This window comes from Taeniopygia guttata, chromosome 6, assembly GCF_048771995.1.
Source record: "Taeniopygia guttata chromosome 6, bTaeGut7.mat, whole genome shotgun sequence".
Taxonomy (NCBI): Eukaryota; Metazoa; Chordata; class Aves; order Passeriformes; family Estrildidae; genus Taeniopygia; species Taeniopygia guttata.
The window spans coordinates 19,003,395-19,025,254 of NC_133031.1; the positions used below are offsets into that span (position 1 = coordinate 19,003,395).

Below are 21,860 nucleotides of genomic sequence, written 5' to 3' on the forward strand. Positions count from 1 at the left end.
TGAACCTTACCAGCCTCATCAAGGGCTGCTATTCCCATTCAGTCAGAGAATGATCAGAAACCACTCATTTCCCAGCTGAGGGTAAAGGACATTTCAATATGCTCTATATGTTCCACCATACTGCTGATATACTCCAGTGGTTTTTGAATACTGGACAGAATTCTGAATTACCATGATGATGCCTAGCCTGATAATGCAAGTATCATCAAGTAAGTACATCTGAAAAAAAAAGAGAGACTGACAGTCTTAGGCTGTCAGCTGGAACTAACATGAAACACTCACTGTCACTTCTTGAGAGATTTCTGTAAGTCAGGAGATTGCATTCTTCCCAATATATTTCTGTTGAACATTAATACATGGCTGTTTCTTATTAATAGAAACATTTTTATTATTGCAGGCTTTATTTTTGAAACATGAATTGATAAAACTATTGCATTATGCCCTTGAGTTCAGGAGACAGTTCTAGTTGGATTGTAACACAGCTTTTCAAGGTCAGTGGTAGAAGCTCTTTCAATTGAATCATTAAAACACAAAATGAACGAAGACTTTGAAACATGGAACACAGGGAACAACCTTGCACTGAGTAGGGGATGGTGTGGTTTTCTTGTAATCGTTCCATCTCTATTTTGTGTCCAATAACATTTGCTGTGTAAGGAATATATTTATGGCAAAGTTTAATGGGCCAAAATTCACTCCACCTGGGTGCCAGCCAGTTTACTGTGAAGTCAGTGTCCATAAAGTGTAATGAAGGACTCTGTAGTGTAACTGTATTCATATGTGGTCAGGGTTATATTTCCCATTAGTAGTTTAGGCCAGATTGTGATCTCATTTATTCCAGTGAAAATCCAGAATAATTCCATGTTGCTACTCCTGATTTATATTAATTACTTTAAGATCAGCCTGGCCCAGTATAAATAAGACTAGAGATTTTTTGGTACCATTACTGCAAAATGTTCTTTTCTGTACTTACTGAAAGATGCCATGTTTTCTTAGCAGTTTTATGATTAGAAACCTAGCTTCAGATTTCTTCTGGAAAAAGACAGGACTAGCTGTATAATGCTTCCCAGTATTATTTTGGCACATCACTTCAACTTTACCCTGCTCCAAATGCCTGTTTTTCCAGTGCACTACACCTGGTGTTTACTTTAGATCAGAATGAAACAGTACCAAATCTTACTGGTTACATGGTTTTACTGATTTTGTGCTGGACAAAGTGTAGAAAATGAACCACTGAAAAACAGATCCTGAATCTCAAAACTCTTCAAGTAGTGTGTTAGACCTACAGCCTAAGAGTTCTCACCAGTAATCAAACTTCTTCACTTTGCTTATACTATGAGGCTTAAGCAGGCAGCCAGGTTACAGGGAGAAATAGCTTCACTTTACATCATGGGAAAAAAGAAAAGGTAAGAACTCTTACCCAGTTTCCTTGTGGGCATATCTCAGCCACAGCAGTTTATATGGTCTGATGCCAAGCAATGAAGGAATGCCTTCTGTGCACAGAGAGTGAGTGGGTTATGAGGAGAAGCAGTTATGAAAAGTGGCAGAGCTGGTTCAAAAAGCAAAAATGAGGAGAGGTTTTTAATAAGCTTGATTTCTCATACTTTCCTCATGTCCTCCAGCTCAGGGGTAGTGCACTGTGGTCTTGGTCTGTAAAGATTGAGGATTTCTCTCTTGCAACATGGAAATCACACTGCAGGCAGTGTGTACAATGCTGTCCTTGTTTTTTTTTTTTGTTTGTTTGGTTTTTTTTGTTTGTTTTGTTGTTTTTTTTTTTTTTTTTTGTAGGTGGCCATCAGCATAAAGATTGCATTAACAAATTGCTTCTTCTATGTATAAAACCAATGTAAGACTTCTTGTGCAGGCACAGTGAAAGTCTTTGACGTGTCTCAGATTTAACTGAGTGTCTCATCTAAACTGGGTTACATAAACCAGGGGTCTTATCCAAAATTTTTGGAGATTTTATTTCTTTAAATGAAAATACTCATATTAAAGCTGAGTGAACCAAATATTGAAAAGGCAGAAGGAAGCCTAACAAGACAAAGAAAAACAAACTTCCTATAATTGAGTCATGCTGGAAGCTTATTTCCCCTTATGTCTAGAAGTCTGAAAATTTAAATTGGTGCAGATGAAATCCTGCTGGAAGGAAAGCACTCCACTAGAACTGGAGGTTTGTGAAGACATGAAGGACTGCATTCTGTCCCTGTGAAATACTGTGATTTTACAGCAGGGATCTCTGTCTTTTCTTCAAGTAGAAATTCTAGGAAGAGGGAAGAATTATTTTATTGTTAAAACAAGAGGAGACAATTTGCAGTGGGATGACTGGTTCTGTTCCTGTCTTTGCTAGCAACTAACTGTTAATCTTGATCAAACAACTGTTTCTCATGACATGTGTTTCTGGATCAGTGAAGAAGGACACACACAGTGCTGTCAAGCTGTGCAGGCTGTGTTTCTGCAATGCATAACGAGTTTACTGATAGGAAATGCCAGATTACAATATTTGTTCACTCACTGATCATTGATCCCTGATTTTTTTCCTGATGAAGATGTGTTTTTCCATTGAAAGGACATTCAGATGTGCTTTTGAGAAATACATATTTGCTTGGTTTTTAATGAGGTAATTTTTCACTATTCAAGGCAATTTGTACACTTCCTTGGATCTACAGGGCACTATCACAGCTTAGAATTCACTTTGATCCCTTTTGGCTTGGCTGGAGGGAGCTGGCAAAATAAGGAACGGGAACAATGGTCTAGCCTGGAAAAGAAGAACTTATTAATAATGAAAATAACAAACGTGGAGACTGCAGGTTACAGAGACAAGGACCAAAGACCTGTGGGCAGGGCAGATGCAGCCAGGTGTAGGGGCAAAGGTCCAGTAATGAACGTGAACTTGGAACATGACCTTATTTGAAAAAAGTCCTGAACCAACTGAGAACAAGAGCCAGAAGCTTGACCAAATACAGGGTAGTTCTTTCAGCATACCAGCTCCTAAGAACCCACAGTTCCCACTGTGCCCTGACCAGATGCCCCCTCAGTGTACAGTTTGCCAGGGTCTGAGATCAAAGCCTTCTGTGGATGCATCTGAGGTGAAAATCTCAGCTGGATCAGATCCCACAGGGCACAGTGTGGAAATCACTGGACTAAGGCAGCACAAAAGAAATAAAAGCTGGCTGTCGTTTTTTGGTTAGGGTTCTGTGAATGCTGAACGGAGAGAGATGATACTGCTAGGTAGTCTAATACAGGAACTCCTTTCTTCCCGCCTTTAAAATTAGGATTAAAATTCAGGAAGTTATTCTAGGTGGGATGATATGAAAATGGTGCTGTAAACTGTAGAATGTCCATGTCAGCTCTGGAACCAGATGAGAGAAGGGTGGCAGTTTCATCATGTTTCCTGTTGTGTTCTGGAAGGGCACTTCTCAAATTGCTTGTCCCTCCCTAAAAACCTTCTAAATTTCTCATTTAAACCACAAACCATGGATTTCCATAACTAAATTGCATTTGTGCTTTTGTGATTTTCAGACCTTTCAATGCAGTGCAATTTTCTACACAATTACTGACTGTAGTTCTGTGAGGTCTAAACTCATTGAGCTGAGCATAACTATGACATAGCAGTTTGTGAAGACAGGAAAAATTGCTTTTAACACATTGGCCTTTGTTAAGCCTGGCACTTTTAATATTAATTAGCCAGTACTATGAAATAGCAAATAATATTTTGTCAAGTAATAAAATCTCTCAAGGTTGCACAATAGTTTTTCACTGAAATCGATCACTTTTGTGAACTAACAGCATTATTGATTTAAAATGGACTCACCAGCAATTGCATCTTTATTGTTTGGTTTTTCCAAGTGGATTTTAATTTCTAGACATATTTATTATGCATATGTATTTCCCATATTACTCTGGGAATAATTTATTTGCTATTTGTGCCCATATGGTGTAGCTTTTTGTCCTTGAATGGATGGCTAAAGTTTCTAAGCATTTGGCTTAACAATTAACATTGTACATGACAGCACAGCTGATTGTTTTTTAGGAAAACAAAGCAATTTATCTGGATCATTGAGGTACTAAAGAGGCTTAAAAGACATTAGAAGAAATATATTAGTGTTGTTTACTCATTCATTGACTACTCCATTTTTTTACACATTAAGAGTATTTAATATTCTTCATACATATATCGCTTTACATGAAATTCTGTATGGGATTTAATTAATTAAAGTATTTTCCACAACACTGAGAAGTTTAACAACAAGCTAGTTCATAAAAATCAGAACATGAAAATGTCTCAAAAGAGTTCAGGTTAGCAATCACACTGAATGTGTGATAAGCCAAATAATAAAAAGGATGGAAAATCTATTTCTTAAAATTTTCTGCCTGTAAAAACTGGAAGTCAAGTGTTTAACACAATTTATAAAAAAAAAAAAAAAAAAGGCAGGAACTTACAAATGAGCGAATCAACACCAAAGTGTTACTGCTGTAGACTCTAACTGAATTTTGGGAGACAGTTCCCCTAATTTAATTACCTTACAGCTGGCATTTTGTAGAGATGAGAAAATCTGAGATCTAGATTAAAGTTACACATATTTCTAAATAATTACAGAGATACATGTTTAACTAAGAATAGTAAGAAAGACAAGGAATGTTGTGCATTAAGCTCATGTCAATATCTCTGTGAGTTATCCTGGAATACATTATCACTTCATATGTAGCTTGATAGCAGGGTGCAAAGGATATTTTTCAGCTTTTTTTTTTTTTTTTTTTTTTCCCTGTCTTTGGAGCAGGACAGAGCAAAATAATTTTAGCCTTAAGTTAAAAAACATATGATTATTTTACTTGAGTCAGTTGATCTGGGCACTGGGTAGAAGAGTCAATGTACTGCCTTTGTCCTGCTCATCCTCCCCTCTGACAGACACAGAGAAGCAGGCATGTTCCTTTCAAATACCAGGAGTCTCACACACCCTGACAGACTGGGAATGGTTATTTTTGGTACATCTAAATAATGAAATGGAGAAAATACTTAATTTGGTTCTTGCAGTTTAGAAAACAGACTCTTCCAACTACTGCTCATTTTTAAAGAGGTATAAATAGGAATATACACCATTTCCAAAGAAGAAGAGCCTTTTCTTGTCTTTAAAGTTGTTCACATGCTTTCGATACTGACAACTGGGATTTTCTATGGGATGAAAGGAGATCTGTGATTGGTAGCTACACTTCAAAAAACTTAAACACTGAACATTTATGTTTGATTACAGGAGAGGAATCCAGAAACCCCAGTGAATTATTGAAGCATTTCAACCATGCACAGAAAGAGCTGGGTTCCACAGAATGGGGAAAAATCCCAGCATGTTGGAAAGGAGTCACTTTGAGCTATGTACAGGGACCCAATCACTGACCATAGAAATTGAAATGAAGCTCCCACTTCTTTCTAGAGTTTACATTTGGGTAGCTAGCTTTCTTTTCGTATGAACTAGGGATGTGTTCCTCTAATGGGCTATCTTGAGCTGTGTAGGTGAGCATTGAGCATCTCCTTTGCTTTGATGAGTGCTGTTTCAGCTGGTGTTTCTATGTGAGGAGAGACTCCTTTCCCTTCCCAGGAGGTGCTGTCTGCAGAGGTGACTGATCTGGAGGTGGGGATGACAACGTAGAAGTTGGTTTCATCTACCTGGTATGTCTGTGGGGAATGGCAGCCACCACTGGTCTGCTCCCCAATGATGAGAGCTCTGCTCAGTCTCTTCATTATGTATACAAACTCTTCAGCAGCCCCAGCTGTCACAGCACTGGTAAGGATTACCAGCCCCTTCTGAGAGCCATACCTCTCCCCTGTAAGGTAGGAAAAAAACCCATCAGAAATGAATCTATTTTTCAGAGATTTATTTATATAATAGAGCAAAAAGAAGACAAGATAGAGGCTTTGCTCTCTACCTGCTATTAACAACCCAAGAGGTTTGGAAATTTACTTTGTGCCTATGATAATATTAAAATACTTTCAACACTAGCCCAGACTATATACTCTAAGAAAAGGCTGTCTCCCTGTGGTGCTTTTGTGCTCTCTCAGTTTTTGGTTATGAGCTCCCTAAGTAGCTCCATAAGGAGAGAAGTCAGCTCATGATTACTACTGTTAGCTCTTCTGTGGCTTTGACTTTTTCAGGAGCTCCAGGTCTCATCAGAATAGCAGAATAGACAGGTGAGAAAGATTATATTTTTCACCATTGCAGCAAAAGTAGTCAAAACTCATCCGGAAGCATCATCAGTTTCACCCTCATCCCTGCTCTAGGAACATGACTGTCGTAGAGCTTGGCCTGCAACTGTGTAGGCATTATTTTATGAAATTACAATTATAGTGGTTTCCTACAGCTTTCTTATAGCTTGTAATTGGATGCTATACATGGCCTTTGTCCCAAACCCTCCAACCCTCCAACAACTACCCCTTTATTATTAGGAGCTGAGCCAAGTATCTCATTTTCTTACATAAAACAGCTGACAGGGGTGGGAGGGACTTTGAACCCTATTTTCAATATATCTGAACGTGCTAGATACTTTTTGATTGTTTAGTTTCTTTGAAAAAGTGACCAGTGGGTAATAACTAGGACTTGATAGCTTGAAAACTAAACTGCTCTAAAAATGTTCATTTATAAGTAAGTAATAATATGACATATAATTCTCATGCTAAATTCTAAGAGAGGGGCCCAATAGCATGGTAATTAATTGTCACACCATCTTTGGTCTTCTTATTTCACTATAAACATAATAACCATTAAAATACTCTTCACAGTAGATATATATAATACAGATCCAGGCCCTTTGAAGTTAATATGAGTCTGCCTGTTCTCTTTGATGGGAACTGGAGTGTGTCCATAGAAATCATATCCCTAAGCACAACCCTCCTCTGACTGCCTGGGAATATAGATGGACCCTGCAGACTGGGACAAAATTTAACCATTTCAGCATGATCCAGGCCAGCAACTGCAGACACCATTAACTTTTTTGCTACTGTCTTAGCTTAAGAGGGGATAATAATTAAACCCCATGTTTAAGGTTTCTTAGCACTCTAACTGCAGTCTATGAACACTGAAGAGCTCTGTTTCTGCATGTTGCAGCATCCTTTCAGCTTCCACAAACGGGCAGGGTATGTGTGGGGTGTGTGTGACATATTACCAAATGCTTCAAACTCATCTAGATGTACAAAATTTTGTGTTTTTCTTTCTCTTGTCCGGACAAACTGGGGTATTACGGTGTTTTCATCTCCTGATGATGTAGAGGATTACACAGGCAGGTCATAGGGAACAATATATAAAACTCTATGGGAGTGATGAAGAGACCTTACTAGAGGTCCAGGCAACACTGGATTAATTTTTAATTTTGGCAGCTTTTAAAAGCAACAAGTTACAGCTGCTCTACACAGTATTTGGCTAAATTTCTGGGGACCAATTTACAGACCTTTGTGCCTAACATACCCCATTTCTAGGAGTGATAAACTGTTATTTGCAGATGGCATTGAATGACATGGCTGAAATGCACATTTTTTGTTTCTACATTCTCTACACAGCCTGAGCTGATCATGGCAGGTGCTTTCACCTGAGCTACAGGATTTAATGACTCACTTTAAAATGACAAGGAGTGACATCTGAAATGAAAAGCTACTCTGAAAAGAAATTGTCATTTACCTTTGAGCTGTGGCTGGGTCCATATCTCCTTTACTGAGTCACTGGGTCTGTCATAAACTCTGTCCAAGAGAACTGGGTGTCCTTCATCAAAGAAATATGAGCATAGGATTGCTATGGGTGTAGTGGAGCCTCCAATATTGTACCTTTTTAAAAAAATAAAAATATTAAGGGAATAAGTGAAAATTTGTGTCAGGCAGTAAATCTCCCTTCCAAATATTGTTCCTTAATATCAGTCCCTAAAAAGGCTTATGGCAACATTTTGATATATTTATATTCACTCTCCCCTATCAGCATTTTCACATCTATCAGGTAAGCGAAGTCGTGTCTAAGAGTGTTGGACTGTTATTGCCCACAACTAATTTCCAAAGCAAACACAAAACTTAAAAGTCTATTTTTTTTCTTGATGTTACCTAGAAAAAAAATCAGAAAGTAAGCAGACTCTGGATCTGCAAAGAAACATCAGATTCTTGTTATTCTCCTCTAAGTAACCCATTCTGTTCCTGACATAGGCAGCAAGGAGTGAATACCTAAATCCTAATACATAAACGTAGATTCCAGTTAAAGCAACATATGTTTGTAGAACTGTTGTGTTCTTATTTTTTGATACACAAAATGAGAAAACTTAGTGGTTTTAATGAGGTAATTTTTTTTTGTGCCTAAAGACTGTGTTAGTTGCTTTATTTAGCAAAGTCGTAATTGAAAACTTTGGTTGCAGTTTAATTCCATAGCAGTCTCTGAAGATTAATTTCACTGAACACCCTGTCATTGGAGAATTCCTGCTATGAATACATATTTAACTACCAAATATTTTTGCCTGTCACTTTTCATTAATATTAGAGCACATACAGCTCTAGAAATGTTTGTACTTTACTTACTGATAGTCTGGATTCAGTACTTTCCTGTAGGTGATTTTAGAAGTACTTAGCACAGGCATTCCAGAAAAAAACTGCTGGAAAATGAGTTTATTCAGTTCAATCTATGGCTAAGATTTTTCACCTCCAGAAAAGGGTCTGTCAATCCAGGAGGGCTCTGTTCTGAAGAGTGGAAGATAGGTCATTATTCTTCAGCATTAGGGAGCTGTGTGACTGACGGTGTGACTGGCTAGAAGTGAAATAACCATCCCCAGCGTGTCCCTGATGGGGTGGTGCTGCCACAGGTGCTGCACAGCCCAGCAGCCAGCCCAGCCCAGCCCCGCAGAGCCCCGGTCCCACGGGTGCCATCAGGGCTGAAAATGGTGGTAGGCAGGGCATTGCTCTTCCTGTGACTCTTGCAGACGGTGAAACTGCAGTAACCTTAGTAATAATGACTGAGCAGTTGGCAGAGTTTTAGCTTAACTCTTGGATGCTCCTTCTTATAGGTTTCTTATGTGACCTCAGGGAGGCCTTTCAATTTATCAGTGTCTCCTATCAATGCTGTGAGAGTTAAAAATACGAAGTTCATGAATGTCACAGCTGTTCTATGAAGGGGAAGTATTAAGGCGAGAGACATTATGCATTATTGTTAGTCCCATGCAAAATTGAAATTATCCAAATATGAAGTTCATGAGTGACCCAGATGTATCAGGGAGGAAAACTTGTAAAATGAGAAACATTATTCATTATAGTTAATCCCATGCAAAATTTAAATAATCAGTCTTAAAATTATAGTATTGACTAACAGAGAATTTCAGAATTTGTTTGGGGTTCTCTTTTGTATACCTTCAGAGACTGGGTCTTTTATGTGCCCTCAAAGGACTGAAAATACATAAAATATAAAAAATAAACCAAAACCAAACAACACATGAAAAAAGCTATAATGATACCATTTAGTATCTGGGATGTGATTTCATCTTTGCCGTTTCAGTGCCCCCAGCCCTGAAATTTGTAGTTTGGGAGAAAACTGGGGTGAGAAAGAGGAAAGTCCCAATCCTATCTCAAGTCCAGTGGAAGATGGTGATGCTTATGCTGAATTCAAATTCAGTCATGGGTGTGTTATGTTGGTCATTGCCTTGCCTCTTCTGTGCTCACACAGTGAGATCTCTATCTCTGCTCTCATCACTGTGCTCAACTTTTCTGCCCTATGCTGAAATATTAAGAAGATTACCAAATATTAAGAGCCCCATGATAACAATAGATGCAAGTGATTCTAACATTAAAACCAAGTTCTTAAAAAGTCCTTCTTTGGTTTATATTTGTAATGTTCTGAGCTCACACACATTAGCGCTGGACCACCGAGCTAATTGCTTCCCTAAATCTTGTGTAGGAAATGTACATTTTTATATTAATCTGTTTTGATAGCTAGTGACAAATGGATGACATCTTATGGCTCATAGGATTTGTAGCACTGTTGACACACTGGAGTGTCCAACAGAATTCTAAGCAGAGAGCAGGGGTACGATGCTGCAGCTTGGTGCAGCAGGGCCCAGGAATGCTACAGTGCCTCTAAGCAACTCTGTGCACAAGGCCCATTCTGGACAGACCTGAGTGCCCAGAATTATTTAGCAGTGCAGATATGGCAAATTAAATGTTGTAACACAGCCTTAAATGTGGTCTGTCTTTTCGACTGTTGAATCGCTTGGCCACTATATGAAGTAAAATATATATATATATATATATATATATATATGTTGCACATGGAGGGTTAGATTAGAAGGAAATTAGAGAAATAAAACACATGTAACATCCAGAATTGCATTCTGCAAACTATTCCTTAAATTTGCCTCTTTAGTTCTAAACATCTCAAGTGAATACAATTTATCTTGAGATATACTTCCACACTGTTATTATTTTCCTTGGCTGTTTTCCTTTTCTCATTTAATCCTAGCAATGTTAGCCTGTAAACAGGACAGCAAGCCATGTAAAGCTAATTCACTGTTACAAATAAAATGCAGTTTTGAAAGAGCTTTGGTTATTTGCCATTCAAAGGTTTACCTCAGGTCTATGATTAATGCATCTGTGTGAACAATTTTCTTCCAAACATGCTCTATCATTAGGTCGGACAGCTGGGTTAGAAGTTCACTGTCTCCAAACATATCAAATCTCAGATAGCCGATGTTATTTTCAAATACATTTGTGTGGAATGAAAATTTAATCAAATCTTCAAATACTTCTGGTGGAGGGATCTGAAAGAGTAGGGAAAAACAAAACAAATCATTTGCTGGCACTAGCTTGACACAAAATTACATGGGTCGTGTTTAATCCAGGTGGGATATGTGTGAGGAATGTGACCAAGTTTGAAAAACATAATAAATTTTACAATATTTTTGCACACTAAACATAGATTAGCATTGCCTGATGAATTTTTGTTCAATATAAGGTACATCAATAACGCCCAGAATCCGGCTCACGCACCTATTTCCCAGAGCTCCGTTCATTTTCCAAAAATAGAAGAATTTCCTTGAAGCAAAGAGGCTACAAGAACAATTCCAGCCTGAAACATAGATCCCAGGCCTGACACCCAAGCCCATATGTTCTCTTTTCCAGTTGTTTCCAAACACAGCACCTGGACTTTCGTAATTTCTTGATTGGTCTCATCAAACAAACAGCTGCTGGCTGCAGGTGTGAGTGGCCCCAGCTCCTCTTAATGACCCAGTCCCTGTGAGAGTGAGGAACCTGATGTGTTGGGTGTGTGCTAGGATGCTCATGATGTAGATATGCTAAATCTCTTATATGGTGGCCATGTGCCTGGAGCCTCACGTGTTAGTTTGTGATTTATTTAGTTTTGCTTAGCTTATGTTATTAAACGGCAAACATTTTTTAGTAGCAATGTGTAGCCAAATAATAAAGTTCTCATTGTAACCCCTGTATGCATTGAGACATAGCCAGCTGCTATTGCTAAACTTCTATTTTGTATGCAGTATCTGAAAATGGAATAGTCTCCTTCAGCTTGAGATAAGAATTTAGAATGCATATGAATTATATGACCTTCAGCCATTTGGTCTTTCATCCTCAGGGTTGCTATGAAAATGGTGTTATGCCTTCTTTTTAATCAGCTGCACTCTGCCATAGCTCATCCCCAGACAATCCATGCTTTTACACTCAAAAGAGCAAGGGGTCAGCCATGAGCCATGTACTAGAGGTGCTCTCCCAGTCTACAACGTGCCACAGAACTGGGCAGGCACTTGGGCTTTCTGCAGCTACAGAGAAGTCAAGTAATCTCCTGACCTCTGTACAGTGCTCTGGTCTGGAGCTGTGCTCCTGCCAAAAGCAGGTCTGCCACAGCAGAGAGTTTTTTCCAAGGTGCATGAATGCAGCTGTGTTTGACACAACATGAGGTTACCTAGGGGAAAATCACCCACCATATGACAATTCATCATTCAGTCCCTGATGTATGCCAAAATTATCAAAATTTCTATCATTAATTTAAAAGGCCTGTTCGCCAGTAGTTGTTGACCTGATTGTAAGAGCAAACTCTTTTCTGTACTCTTCTTTATCACTATATTTTGTGAAAATAACCATTGCATCTGGACTGTAAGCACATCAGTCCAGCACTGCTAAGTTTGTCATCTCCAATCCACATCCCAGTGACAGCAATGGGACTTGATCTGCCCACTGTACTTTGATTAACTAATCACAGTTTTGAAAAATATATCCAGCATGCATTGATTGTTCTGACAGAATTTATGTCTAGTTCAGAGATACGGTCCCCCCAAGGAGGAAAATAAAAACATCACTCATTAGTAACATCTACAAATAAAACTGATCTTTTAATCTCAGCCACTTTCTAATGATATTTTACCTGAACACACAAATGTCTTATCTCTGTCTCCAGTGATAACTGCTAAATGCATGTTCATAAACATGTTAAGAGTAATAACTGTCTGATAAATTTTTTCTCAACTTGTTCTTTTACTGTGATGCATCACATTTTTGTTCCATGAGGACTTAGTTTTGATAACTCTTGAAGATTCATTATAAATTTCAAGGTGGGAAGGTTGCTCTTAAAGCCCCAGGTCTTATGGGGTGAAACGAATATACAAGGACCTTAATGAAAGCTCTTCATGGCTGCAAGAAAAGGTATGAAATGTATCTATTCTAAAAGTTCTAAGACTGGAAATCAGATGAAAAGCACTCAGAATGTAATTTTGGGGCGCCAGGCAAAGTGTCTGAACCTTTCAGCAAGAGAGGTGAGGAGACAGTGACTGAGATTAGAGAGTTACTGCCCTGCAAAACTGCAGGTTCACCACGCTGGCACATGGGCCACATGCTGTGGGTACCTGAGGAGGTAAGTAAAGCTTCAGGAAGCAACCCATGCTCTCCTTTGGAAGGTAGGGCTCTGTTTGCTGGCCAAGGACAAGCTGGGACAGGATGCAGCTGAATGTAAGATCTGCTGCTCAGTCAGACAGTGTTTACATACAAATGACTTGTTGGTAAATATAAACCCTCAGGTGCAGACTATAAGCAATGTGGCTGCACTAAAAAACCTCCAAGCTAACTCCAATTTAAGCCAAGGAAACCTGTTTTTTCGTTAACTATATAAGGGTCTGCAGTGCTGTTCTGCAGACTCCTTTCACAGGTGAGTGGTGTAAGTGAAACACATGATGTCACACAATGCAGAACCTTAGAATGCTGCCCTAGGACCTGTGCATGGAGTTTGATCCCTGATTCTGACACAAACTCCAGCCATGGGCAAACCACTTTTCTAAATGTGCCTCTTTTTCCTCTGTTCTCTCTTTTCATCTCTCCCTTCTTTTGTCTATTTAGATAGAACCTGTTTCTTCATAGCTATTTTTGTGCTGACCATTGTAAGGTAACTCTGATTTTCTATTAAGGGTGCTAGTGCTGTCAACAGCTAGCTGTTAAAATATTATCAGCTAATACCCTTGCAATACCATTGCAAACCCTGAGATTAGTTTAAGAACCATGAGATCTTGAGGGCTGAGTGGCAGGTTTGCACTTTTAGAACATTTGGGTTCCTCACAGGCTGGAATGGAACGGTTCATCAGGCCCCCAACTCAAGGACTGAGCAGGATCAGCTACAGCCCTGACAGCTCATTCTCACTTGCTCTTAACAACACACATTTTACTGGGTGATTTCCAGGCAGTCCACCCTAGTACGTCAGCAGCCTTACTATTAGAATGATGTTTTTAAGATCTCGTGTAAACAGCCGAAATTCACTACTTTGTACTGTTTAAGTGCATTACTTCTTGCTCTATTTACTATGGACAAGGGAAGAGATTATCCTTTTCATATTTGAAACAGTCTCTTATGTATCTGAAGACTGTTTTCATGTCTCCTCTCAGTTTTCTTCTCTCTGGAATAAACATCTCAAATATTTTATACTTTTTGAAGGCTACTTTTATTCAGTTCTCTTTACTCCTGTCCTGCTTTTCTGCTGTCTCCGTACTTGACTCACAACTTTCCAGAAAACCATTGCCCAAAACTGTGCATATTATACTCTAGATGAATTTTCTTCACAGCTAAATGTAGCAGGAGATTTCATGTCTTCCTGATTATATTCTTCCTTATCCATTCCAGTTTGATGATGATGAGTATTTACTGCAACAGCTTGACCCTATTGACTTCTGCTCAGGTTATGAACACTGAAAAACCCATTTACATTTTTACAGGGCTCCCCCTAAACAAGATACTTTCCTTCCAGAATTGTGCAGTGAACTACTATCACCTTAAAAACAAGCAGGCAAAGATTGCAAAAGGTGAAGAGCCAATGAGAGTCAAACATGAGATATTTTTCTCTTGCATAAACTTGCATAGTACCACTGACTTTACTGTAGTTATGTCGATATGAATCATCATCATATGGGCCTACAAAAATTGTTTTTCCACCTGTAAGAAATAGGTGTAGGAATTTGATTTCTTATCTTGACACTTGGAGGCTGACCATTTCGATTTCACTCATTAATGAAGGAATACAAACAAACTGTACTTCTTTCTGGGGAAACATCTCTAATTATTTCCTTCTTCAGCAAGTACAATACTCTCACAAATATACATATTATTCATCTGGAAACAGAAGGACTTGAAATGCAAGAAAAATCTCTCTTTACAAAGGATTCATTTTTGCCTTTTATTCTGATCATCATTTTCAGCTGCTTATCTGAACTGTCATTACAAAAATTCTCTTAGGTGTAAAGACTACACTAAAAGTATTTGGTCATTAAGAAGAGGCCAAAATAATCACTCAGGGATACTCGTCGTCACTTAAAATGGACATATCACTTATGCCAAAATCAGGCATGAGTCCTTCCATAGGTAGACAGTTACAAACTGTTTCAGTTTGTAGAGGAAGGTTTGACTATAGAGGGAGAGAGAGACAGAAGAATTAGAAGCAGGGATTATTAAACTGCAGGTCAGCAAGTTTACAGAGCTCTGCCTTATAAGTAAAATGTTGTTTTCTGGATCACAGAAAATATAGACAAAATTTGCCTCAAGGAAGTCTGACTTTGCAAAGTGGCATTTATGCCGCTCACTACTCTGACTAGCAATGACCTTGCTGCTGCTTGGAGGAGACATATTCACTCCTCTGTACTATGCTTCAGCAGCTGTTCTAGTGCAACAGATGCAAAGGTCTGCACACATTTCACTTGTCTGTCTCCTATGTCCCATCCCATCTTTCTTGTAGTTATTCATCATCGCTCTCAGTTAATTGTGTTGGATCTGCTTCTCCATCAAGGTCATTAACAATAAAATTCTACTGTCAAGGGAGTGGGTGACTTGGAAGGTAGGTAGCACAAGAGAAAAACTAGCTCTTAGGCTGCTAAGGAAAAAATGTGATATAGATCAAGAGAGCCACTATGTCCATATACTGGGCTGCTTAATTTAATTGTTGTTTTTTTTTTTTAATTTTACAAACGCAGCTAGAGCCATCATACATGCTTCACAGTACTCTAAAGGTATTTGCTCTCTGGGGTATACTGAAATGTTTCACAGAAAGCATCCCTCTTATGGCTGCAAAAACAAAACAGGAGACGAAAGTACTCTTGCTGCCCAGGGATCTTTGGAATGGGTGAATTTTCTTTTACCTCCATCTCAAGGAAAATCCTTTAATGATTTCAGTGTCTTCATTAACATCTTAATGCCCTTATCTGAGTCCCGATTTCCTCCAGCAATATGAGGGAATGGTTCTGCCTCTGGAAACCATTTTAGTCTCATACGAGACGTGATTCTCTGCTCTTAAAACATTATTTCTCTTAATGTTCTCTTAAAACATTATTTCACCTTGGAGAAATCTCATGTTTCTCCTAATTTTCATCGACACTGATGTGATTTCCTTCTTATGGCTGTATCCCTGACCTCTTCCAATCATTTTGATTGACAAAGAACTATGGTAGAACAGAGCCATTGAATAATACAATGGCATTTCTTCACTAGCTCTATCAGGATCAAACTTTTATGTCATGTGGCAAGTAAGATACTTGTCCTCTTTGTTATGTTCTTGATGTTTAAGGTCTGAATAAAGTAAGATCTGAACAAGTAAAAACCACCAACAATATTCATTAACAACCTTCAGTGAACACAGTGGCTAATTTTCAAGATTTTTTCATTCTCCAGAATGGGAAGAAATTATGATGCATCACTACTGGTATGTTGATAATAATTGAGCATGGAACTCTGCTTTGACTCTAGTTAAAAGCATTGAAATATGTTTAGAGTGAAGTTTTCTTCACTCAACCAAGTTAAGAGGAAGACTGCTGGAATAGAAAACTTCTTTAATTAATTATTTCTGTTTAATCTTAGAGGCAAGAATGGGGCCAGCATCTCTTGATTAACAAACTTGAAAAATATCCACCCCTGACAATGCTTAGACTTTATCCTTTACCTTAGTATTTGTGATAATACTACAAAGGTCACGGCCACTTTAAATCATACATGCCAAAAATTTCAGAGTGTGCAAGTCTACTGATTTCCCCCCCCAGGAAACATTTAATAGTTACCTGACACTTGGTCTACTCTGGTTCATTGCAAAGGCAAATGCGTTCTCTTCAAAAGTAATTTTATGAGTCCCTGGAGAAAATACATCTCTGATAGCCATGCTAGTGCAGTAGCCAGAAAGCAGCTAACTCCATCCAAGAAAGGGATCAGGTTATCCTAAACCTCTATTTAATTTGAAGATGGAATTTTAACAAGTGCTCCTGGGAGCTCCCTCCAGCACAACAATGAACAAGAAAGATTGCCAAGGCAGACCAGTGTATAAACACTCAGGCTCAGAACAAAGCACAGACTGTTATGCAAACCACACAGAAAGGGCAAAAGTAGATTATTAAAAATCAATTTCTCCCTGGGGTCACCTAACTTCCACCCTGATATTTCTTCCAAAGTATTTCTAGGTCACTGGGAAACTGTCTGATGCTCAGAATGAGATACAATTAGAACAACTTTCCACTGCTACTACCAAAGCAGTTGCTGACTATTCTGGTGTATAGATGTCAGCTGCTACAGTTTTATATAGAAAAGTCCATCAAAGAGCATATGGCTGCATGTTTAGTGATTCGTATGCATTTACTCTAGTCCAACTATACTTCCCTCAAATTACAACCTGGTTTAAAACCAGAGGGTTTCTGAATTAATTACAGCTGGAAAAGCTGCATCATTGAAAGAGGAGGGACTACAGGGAAAAATGAGATCTCTTCCCTCTAACTCTGAAGCCCTGCATTTCTGCTTGTGGCATATGACAACTGAGATTCACAGCCTGAAGGTTGTTTCCAAAATCTACGCATCCAGAGCTACCATCTAATTCCACAAGCTACTACCTTGTCAGAGACAGCTCAGCCCACAAAACCTACTCAGGCCTTGGCTTCTCCTCTGCATACAGATAAATCTGGCTGGGTCCGTCTATGGTATGGGCTAGAAAAAAGATAAGGTATCTGACTTAATGCTCCCATTCCAACTGCCGTCTCTATAGCTGAGTATGAGAGAACTGTACCTGTTTCGGCATGATCCCTGGGATGCTGTCCTTGGCATGTTCAGGGATGTAGAGTAATTTCAGGTGCTTATCATCAGAAAGAGCTTGTAAGATGGCAGTCACCTTCCCAGCAAGATCTTCCTCTGTATTGATCCTTTTATAATTGTCTTTGTGGATGTTCTTTGTGAGGTTGGATGCTATAACAGTCCCAGTGTTCACAAAGGCATAATTATCTGCCACAAGCTTGCCAACAGTTTGCAGTATCTGTGGCACCTGGGCACGCAGGTTGGCAATGTGCTGAGCAGCAGCCATGGCTTCACTGGCCTGGATGGTGATGTGTGGCTCCACCCCAGACACACTCCACACTTTTCCAGTGACTGGGCTGAGCACCACTTGGCTGGGGATGGAGGCATATAGGGAACTGTTACCAACACGATAAATGCCCACTGAAAGGGATCCACCGACTGTGGGCTCACCAACAACTGTGGCCCGGTGTAGATCCTTCATAGAGCGAGTGAAAGCTTCAGCTGCTGAGCCACTCATATGGCTTGTTAGGATATAGATGTCCTTGAGGGAGCCGTATCTCTTGCCAGCGAGCTGGGGGAGAGTCCACACCTCTGTGCTGCGGGAGGTACTACGGTCGAAGACAGTGTAGAGGTGTTTCCGAGGTTCAGGGTCAAAGAAGTAGGAACAAAGTATTGGGATGGCAGTGGAGTAGCCACCTGTGTTGTACCTCATGTCAATAATCATGGCATCCGTGTCCACCAGCTTGTTCCATACCATCTGCAACAGCTGTGGCCCAATGGCCTTCACCGTTTCTGCCTCAGCCATCATATCGAAGCGAAGGTAACCCAGGTTGCCTGGCAATACCTCAATTTTGAAGAGTGCCTCAATGATGTAGCTCAGCTCTTCAGGGCTGGGAATCACATTGGGAAGCTGTTCTTCTGGGGTTGGTTCCACATGGCTGTGGAAGACGTGAAGCCGATGGTCTCCAGAGGCCTCCTGCAAGTCACTGGTGAGCTGAGAAGCCAAAGTCTCAGAGTCTATAGCTGATCGATAACCTCCTTGGGCCCGTTTGGTGCTGAGCATAGCACTGGCCTTAGCAGCCACTTCTGGGATGGCATAGTGGTCCTCTAGCAGCTGCCCGGTACCCTCCAGAAGTACTCCCATATTCTTGTGGAAGGCTAGCACTTCTTCAGCCTTCTCCAGTGCATCCTCAGCCAACACTATGGCATCAGGAACAACTCCTCCACCCATCCAGCTTTCCCCATGGTTGTCAATGAAGGTGATAACAGGAACTGTGATAGTCAGGCCACGGGTTATTCCCGGCCCAGGCTGCAGCAGAGGGAAGGTACGGGTGTGTGAGAGGCTTCCTGCTGTGATCTCACCGATCAGTGTGGCACGGCCCAGGGACTGCATGAGGTAAGCAAACTCCTCAGCAGCTGTAGCAGTGTGGTGGCTGGTGAGCAGGTAGACGCCACGCTTAGCCCCGTAGGACTGGCCCAGCAGTTCTGCCTGGCTGTTGTGCTCCTGTGTATGGTTGGTGCGTCTGTCGTAAGTTGTGAAGAGATGGACAGGACCAGCAGCAGGGTCTTGAAAATAGGAGAGTAGCACAGGCACAGCAGAGGAGGAAGGGCCTCCAAGGTTGTAACGTAAGTCCATGATCAAATTCTCTGTATTTTGAAGGGGTTCCCACACTTTGTGTACAAGGTAAGGCCCCAGCTTTACAAGCACAGAGGCATCTGCAAATTCATCAAAGCGCATGTAGCCAACATTGCCTGGCAACACTGACACCTTGAAGACGGTATCAACCAAGGCGTGCAGCAGCTGCTCGTTGTCAGGTAAGTCAGCTGCCATCCCAACTGGCTTCTCAGCTGGGGAATCAGCAGCTTCACCTGGCATCATGACTCGGACCATCAGGCGGGGGTCATCAGATAAGGCCTGCAACTCAGTGTTGAGTTTGGTGGCCAAGTCCTCGGATGACTGCACAGAAGAGAAGTCAGAGGTGGCGAGGCGCCGCAGTAGCGCTGGCACTCTCTCCACTAAGCTGTAATAGTCCTTTAATATGTTTTTGAGGTGGCTAATGGTGCCAGGCACTGCTCTGCGCACTGCCAGGATATCCAAGGATTTCTGCAAGGCTTGCTCTGCCTCAGTAGCAACACATGGCATCACCCCACTCACTTCCCAGCTCTGTCCACCTCCACTCAAGGGGCTCACAGATCGTGACACAGGAACCATCATATAGAAATTGGAAGGACCAATACGCAGCTTCTGGATGTCCAGTGAGCCCCCGGCTGTCTTCTCTCCAACTGTGATAGCTCTGTTCATGTGCTTGAGGATGTAAGCCACATCTTCAGCCACTCCTGTGGTGTGATGGCTGATCAGAACAATGACATCCTTGTCTTTGCTGTACCTCTCTCCCAACACCTTTGGCAGTGTCCATATCTCTGTGGTGGTGTTGGAGGGACGATTGTATACAGTCTCAATATGCAGTATCTTGTCTTGTTCATGCAAATACGAGATGATGAAGGGGAGGCCAGAAATCTGTCCCCCAGTGCTGTGACGAAGATCTATTACCAGGGCAGATGTCTCTATTAGTGTCTTCCAGACCTTGTCCACCAGAAAAGCTCCAACTTTCTGCACAACTTCCTCTCCTATGATATAATCAATTCTCAGGTAGCCAACATTGCCCTCCAGCTTGTCATACATGATCACATGCTCAATAAGACTCAGGAGTTGCTCACGAGTAGGGGAACCTTCAGCTTCTTGTTTGGGACCTGAATGTGGTAATGGCTCATAGGAAATCACCAGTCTTGGGTCATTCAGAGCGCCCTGCACTCCAGCTGTCAAGACACTGGCCAGCATTTTTGGATCTGAGATGTCCAGGATCTCTCCACTCTTGATTGCTTGTTCAATGGCTTCTTGCATTCCTACTAGGTTTTCAGGATAGCAGTAATTATCCAGAAGGACTTTAGCCATGTCCAGCACTAGAGTTGGCTGAAAGATTTCCTCAGCAGGTATGCTGCACATGATCAGTGCTGAAAACAGCAAGAAGTGTGTCCTGATCATTTTGTCTTTGTATGGAACAGAAAAGAAGTCAGAAGCTCTTATTGATCAAGATGAACATAACTCTCCAATGACTCTGAATCGCACTGAAATCCCTGTGTTGAATCCAGGTGCACTGAACAGATCTTTTATCTGCATTAAACCTTTAATCTCATTAAAGTGTAGTGCATCATCCAAAGTGCACCAATAGATGAAGTTCAGCTCCTTACTACTTTACAGGCTTCTTATGAAACAGTAATGAACTTCAATCATCAAGGAAGATCTTTCTATCAGTTAATTGTTTCCAAAAGGTAGTGCATTTCCTGTTGCAAACTGGTCCTGCCTTATCCTGAAAGTGGGTAGCTTAAATGCAAAACTGATTTTAACCACAGTTAGCACATCAATGATCCTGCCTTTTACCATTATTTATGAAGAGCATATACCAGGAGATTCTTCAGTGGCTAAGTTGTATCAATATTTAATATTCTTTCAAAAGTTGTTGACAATACATTGTCTTTGGCATTTTTTAGTCTGAGCTGCAAAGGACCGTTCATACATTCTATGACTAAGGGTTCCAAACAAGGAACTCCAGACATTTAGCACAGCTCGTAAAATCCAAGGTAATGACAGCCTTTTAATTTCTGTGCTGAGAATTGCCAGCATTTTAAACAGGACTTTGAAACACATTTGCCTCAACATAATACAGCTAAATCTGAGATGACTTTAATCTTCACAATTTGCACTCAATTAGGATTTACTTGTAATACCGTTGGGTAACATATGGTCATGTCTGATGACAGCTCCCAGCCAATAGACTTCAGGCTCAACATACCAAAATAGAATGTGGGGGGGTTGTTTTCTTCTGCTCACAATGCATTTGAGACCCTATTGTATTAAGAGATTGAAAGAGGATCAGAATATGTGGGATGCAGGCTGTACCCATTCTGAGCTCCTGTATGACATGCCAAAGATATACAAGAACAGATTCCTGGCTTCAGGTTTGAAATTAATTGCTATCCCAGCCACTCTGTTTGCTGGAGGTAGCCACAAGAACAGACTCTGAAATCTGGGAAGAGCACATTTTTGTACTCCTGTCAAAATGTTGCTACATATGAATGCATGTGGAGGGAAGAGTCCAAAGGTGGTCTAAGCCTGTCTGGGTGCACTCTGTTGGTGTATGTGTGAGTGTCCTGAAGGAAGCCTGCCACTCACGACTGTGCAAAGGGTGTTATAGATGTTATATACAAGGTGCTAACAGTCACTTCATCTTACTCAGAATGTAACAGATATAGGTGAATTGCAACGAGGACAATAGT

The 21,860-nt window shown here is 40.5% G+C and overlaps 1 protein-coding gene across 1 annotated transcript; it reads right to left on the bottom strand.

The window, feature by feature from the left end:
* Window positions 1-4,259: 4,259 nt before the first annotated feature.
* Window positions 4,260-20,568, bottom strand: RBP3 (retinol binding protein 3). Its single transcript, XM_012574474.5, has 4 exons — window positions 17,521-20,568; window positions 10,568-10,758; window positions 7,659-7,801; window positions 4,260-5,814 (listed from the first exon to the last, which is right to left on the bottom strand). Exons 1-4 carry the CDS (start codon window positions 20,566-20,568, stop codon window positions 5,486-5,488), a joined length of 3,711 nt encoding a protein of 1,236 aa, XP_012429928.5. The 3' UTR covers window positions 4,260-5,485.
* Between the last annotated feature and the right edge of the window lie 1,292 nt (window positions 20,569-21,860).

Excerpts from the sequence above, each read along its gene's own strand:
- RBP3 (XM_012574474.5), bottom strand. The coding sequence starts at position 20,568 with ATGATCAGGACACACTTCTTGCTGTTTTCAGCACTGATCATGTGCAGC. Across the intron at positions 10,759-17,520 it reads CAGGGATCATGCCGAAACAG|ATCCCTCCACCAGAAGTATT; the intron begins GTACAGTTCTCT and ends CTACTCTTTCAG. Across the intron at positions 7,802-10,567 it reads GCATTAATCATAGACCTGAG|GTACAATATTGGAGGCTCCA; the intron begins GTAAACCTTTGA and ends TTTTTTAAAAAG.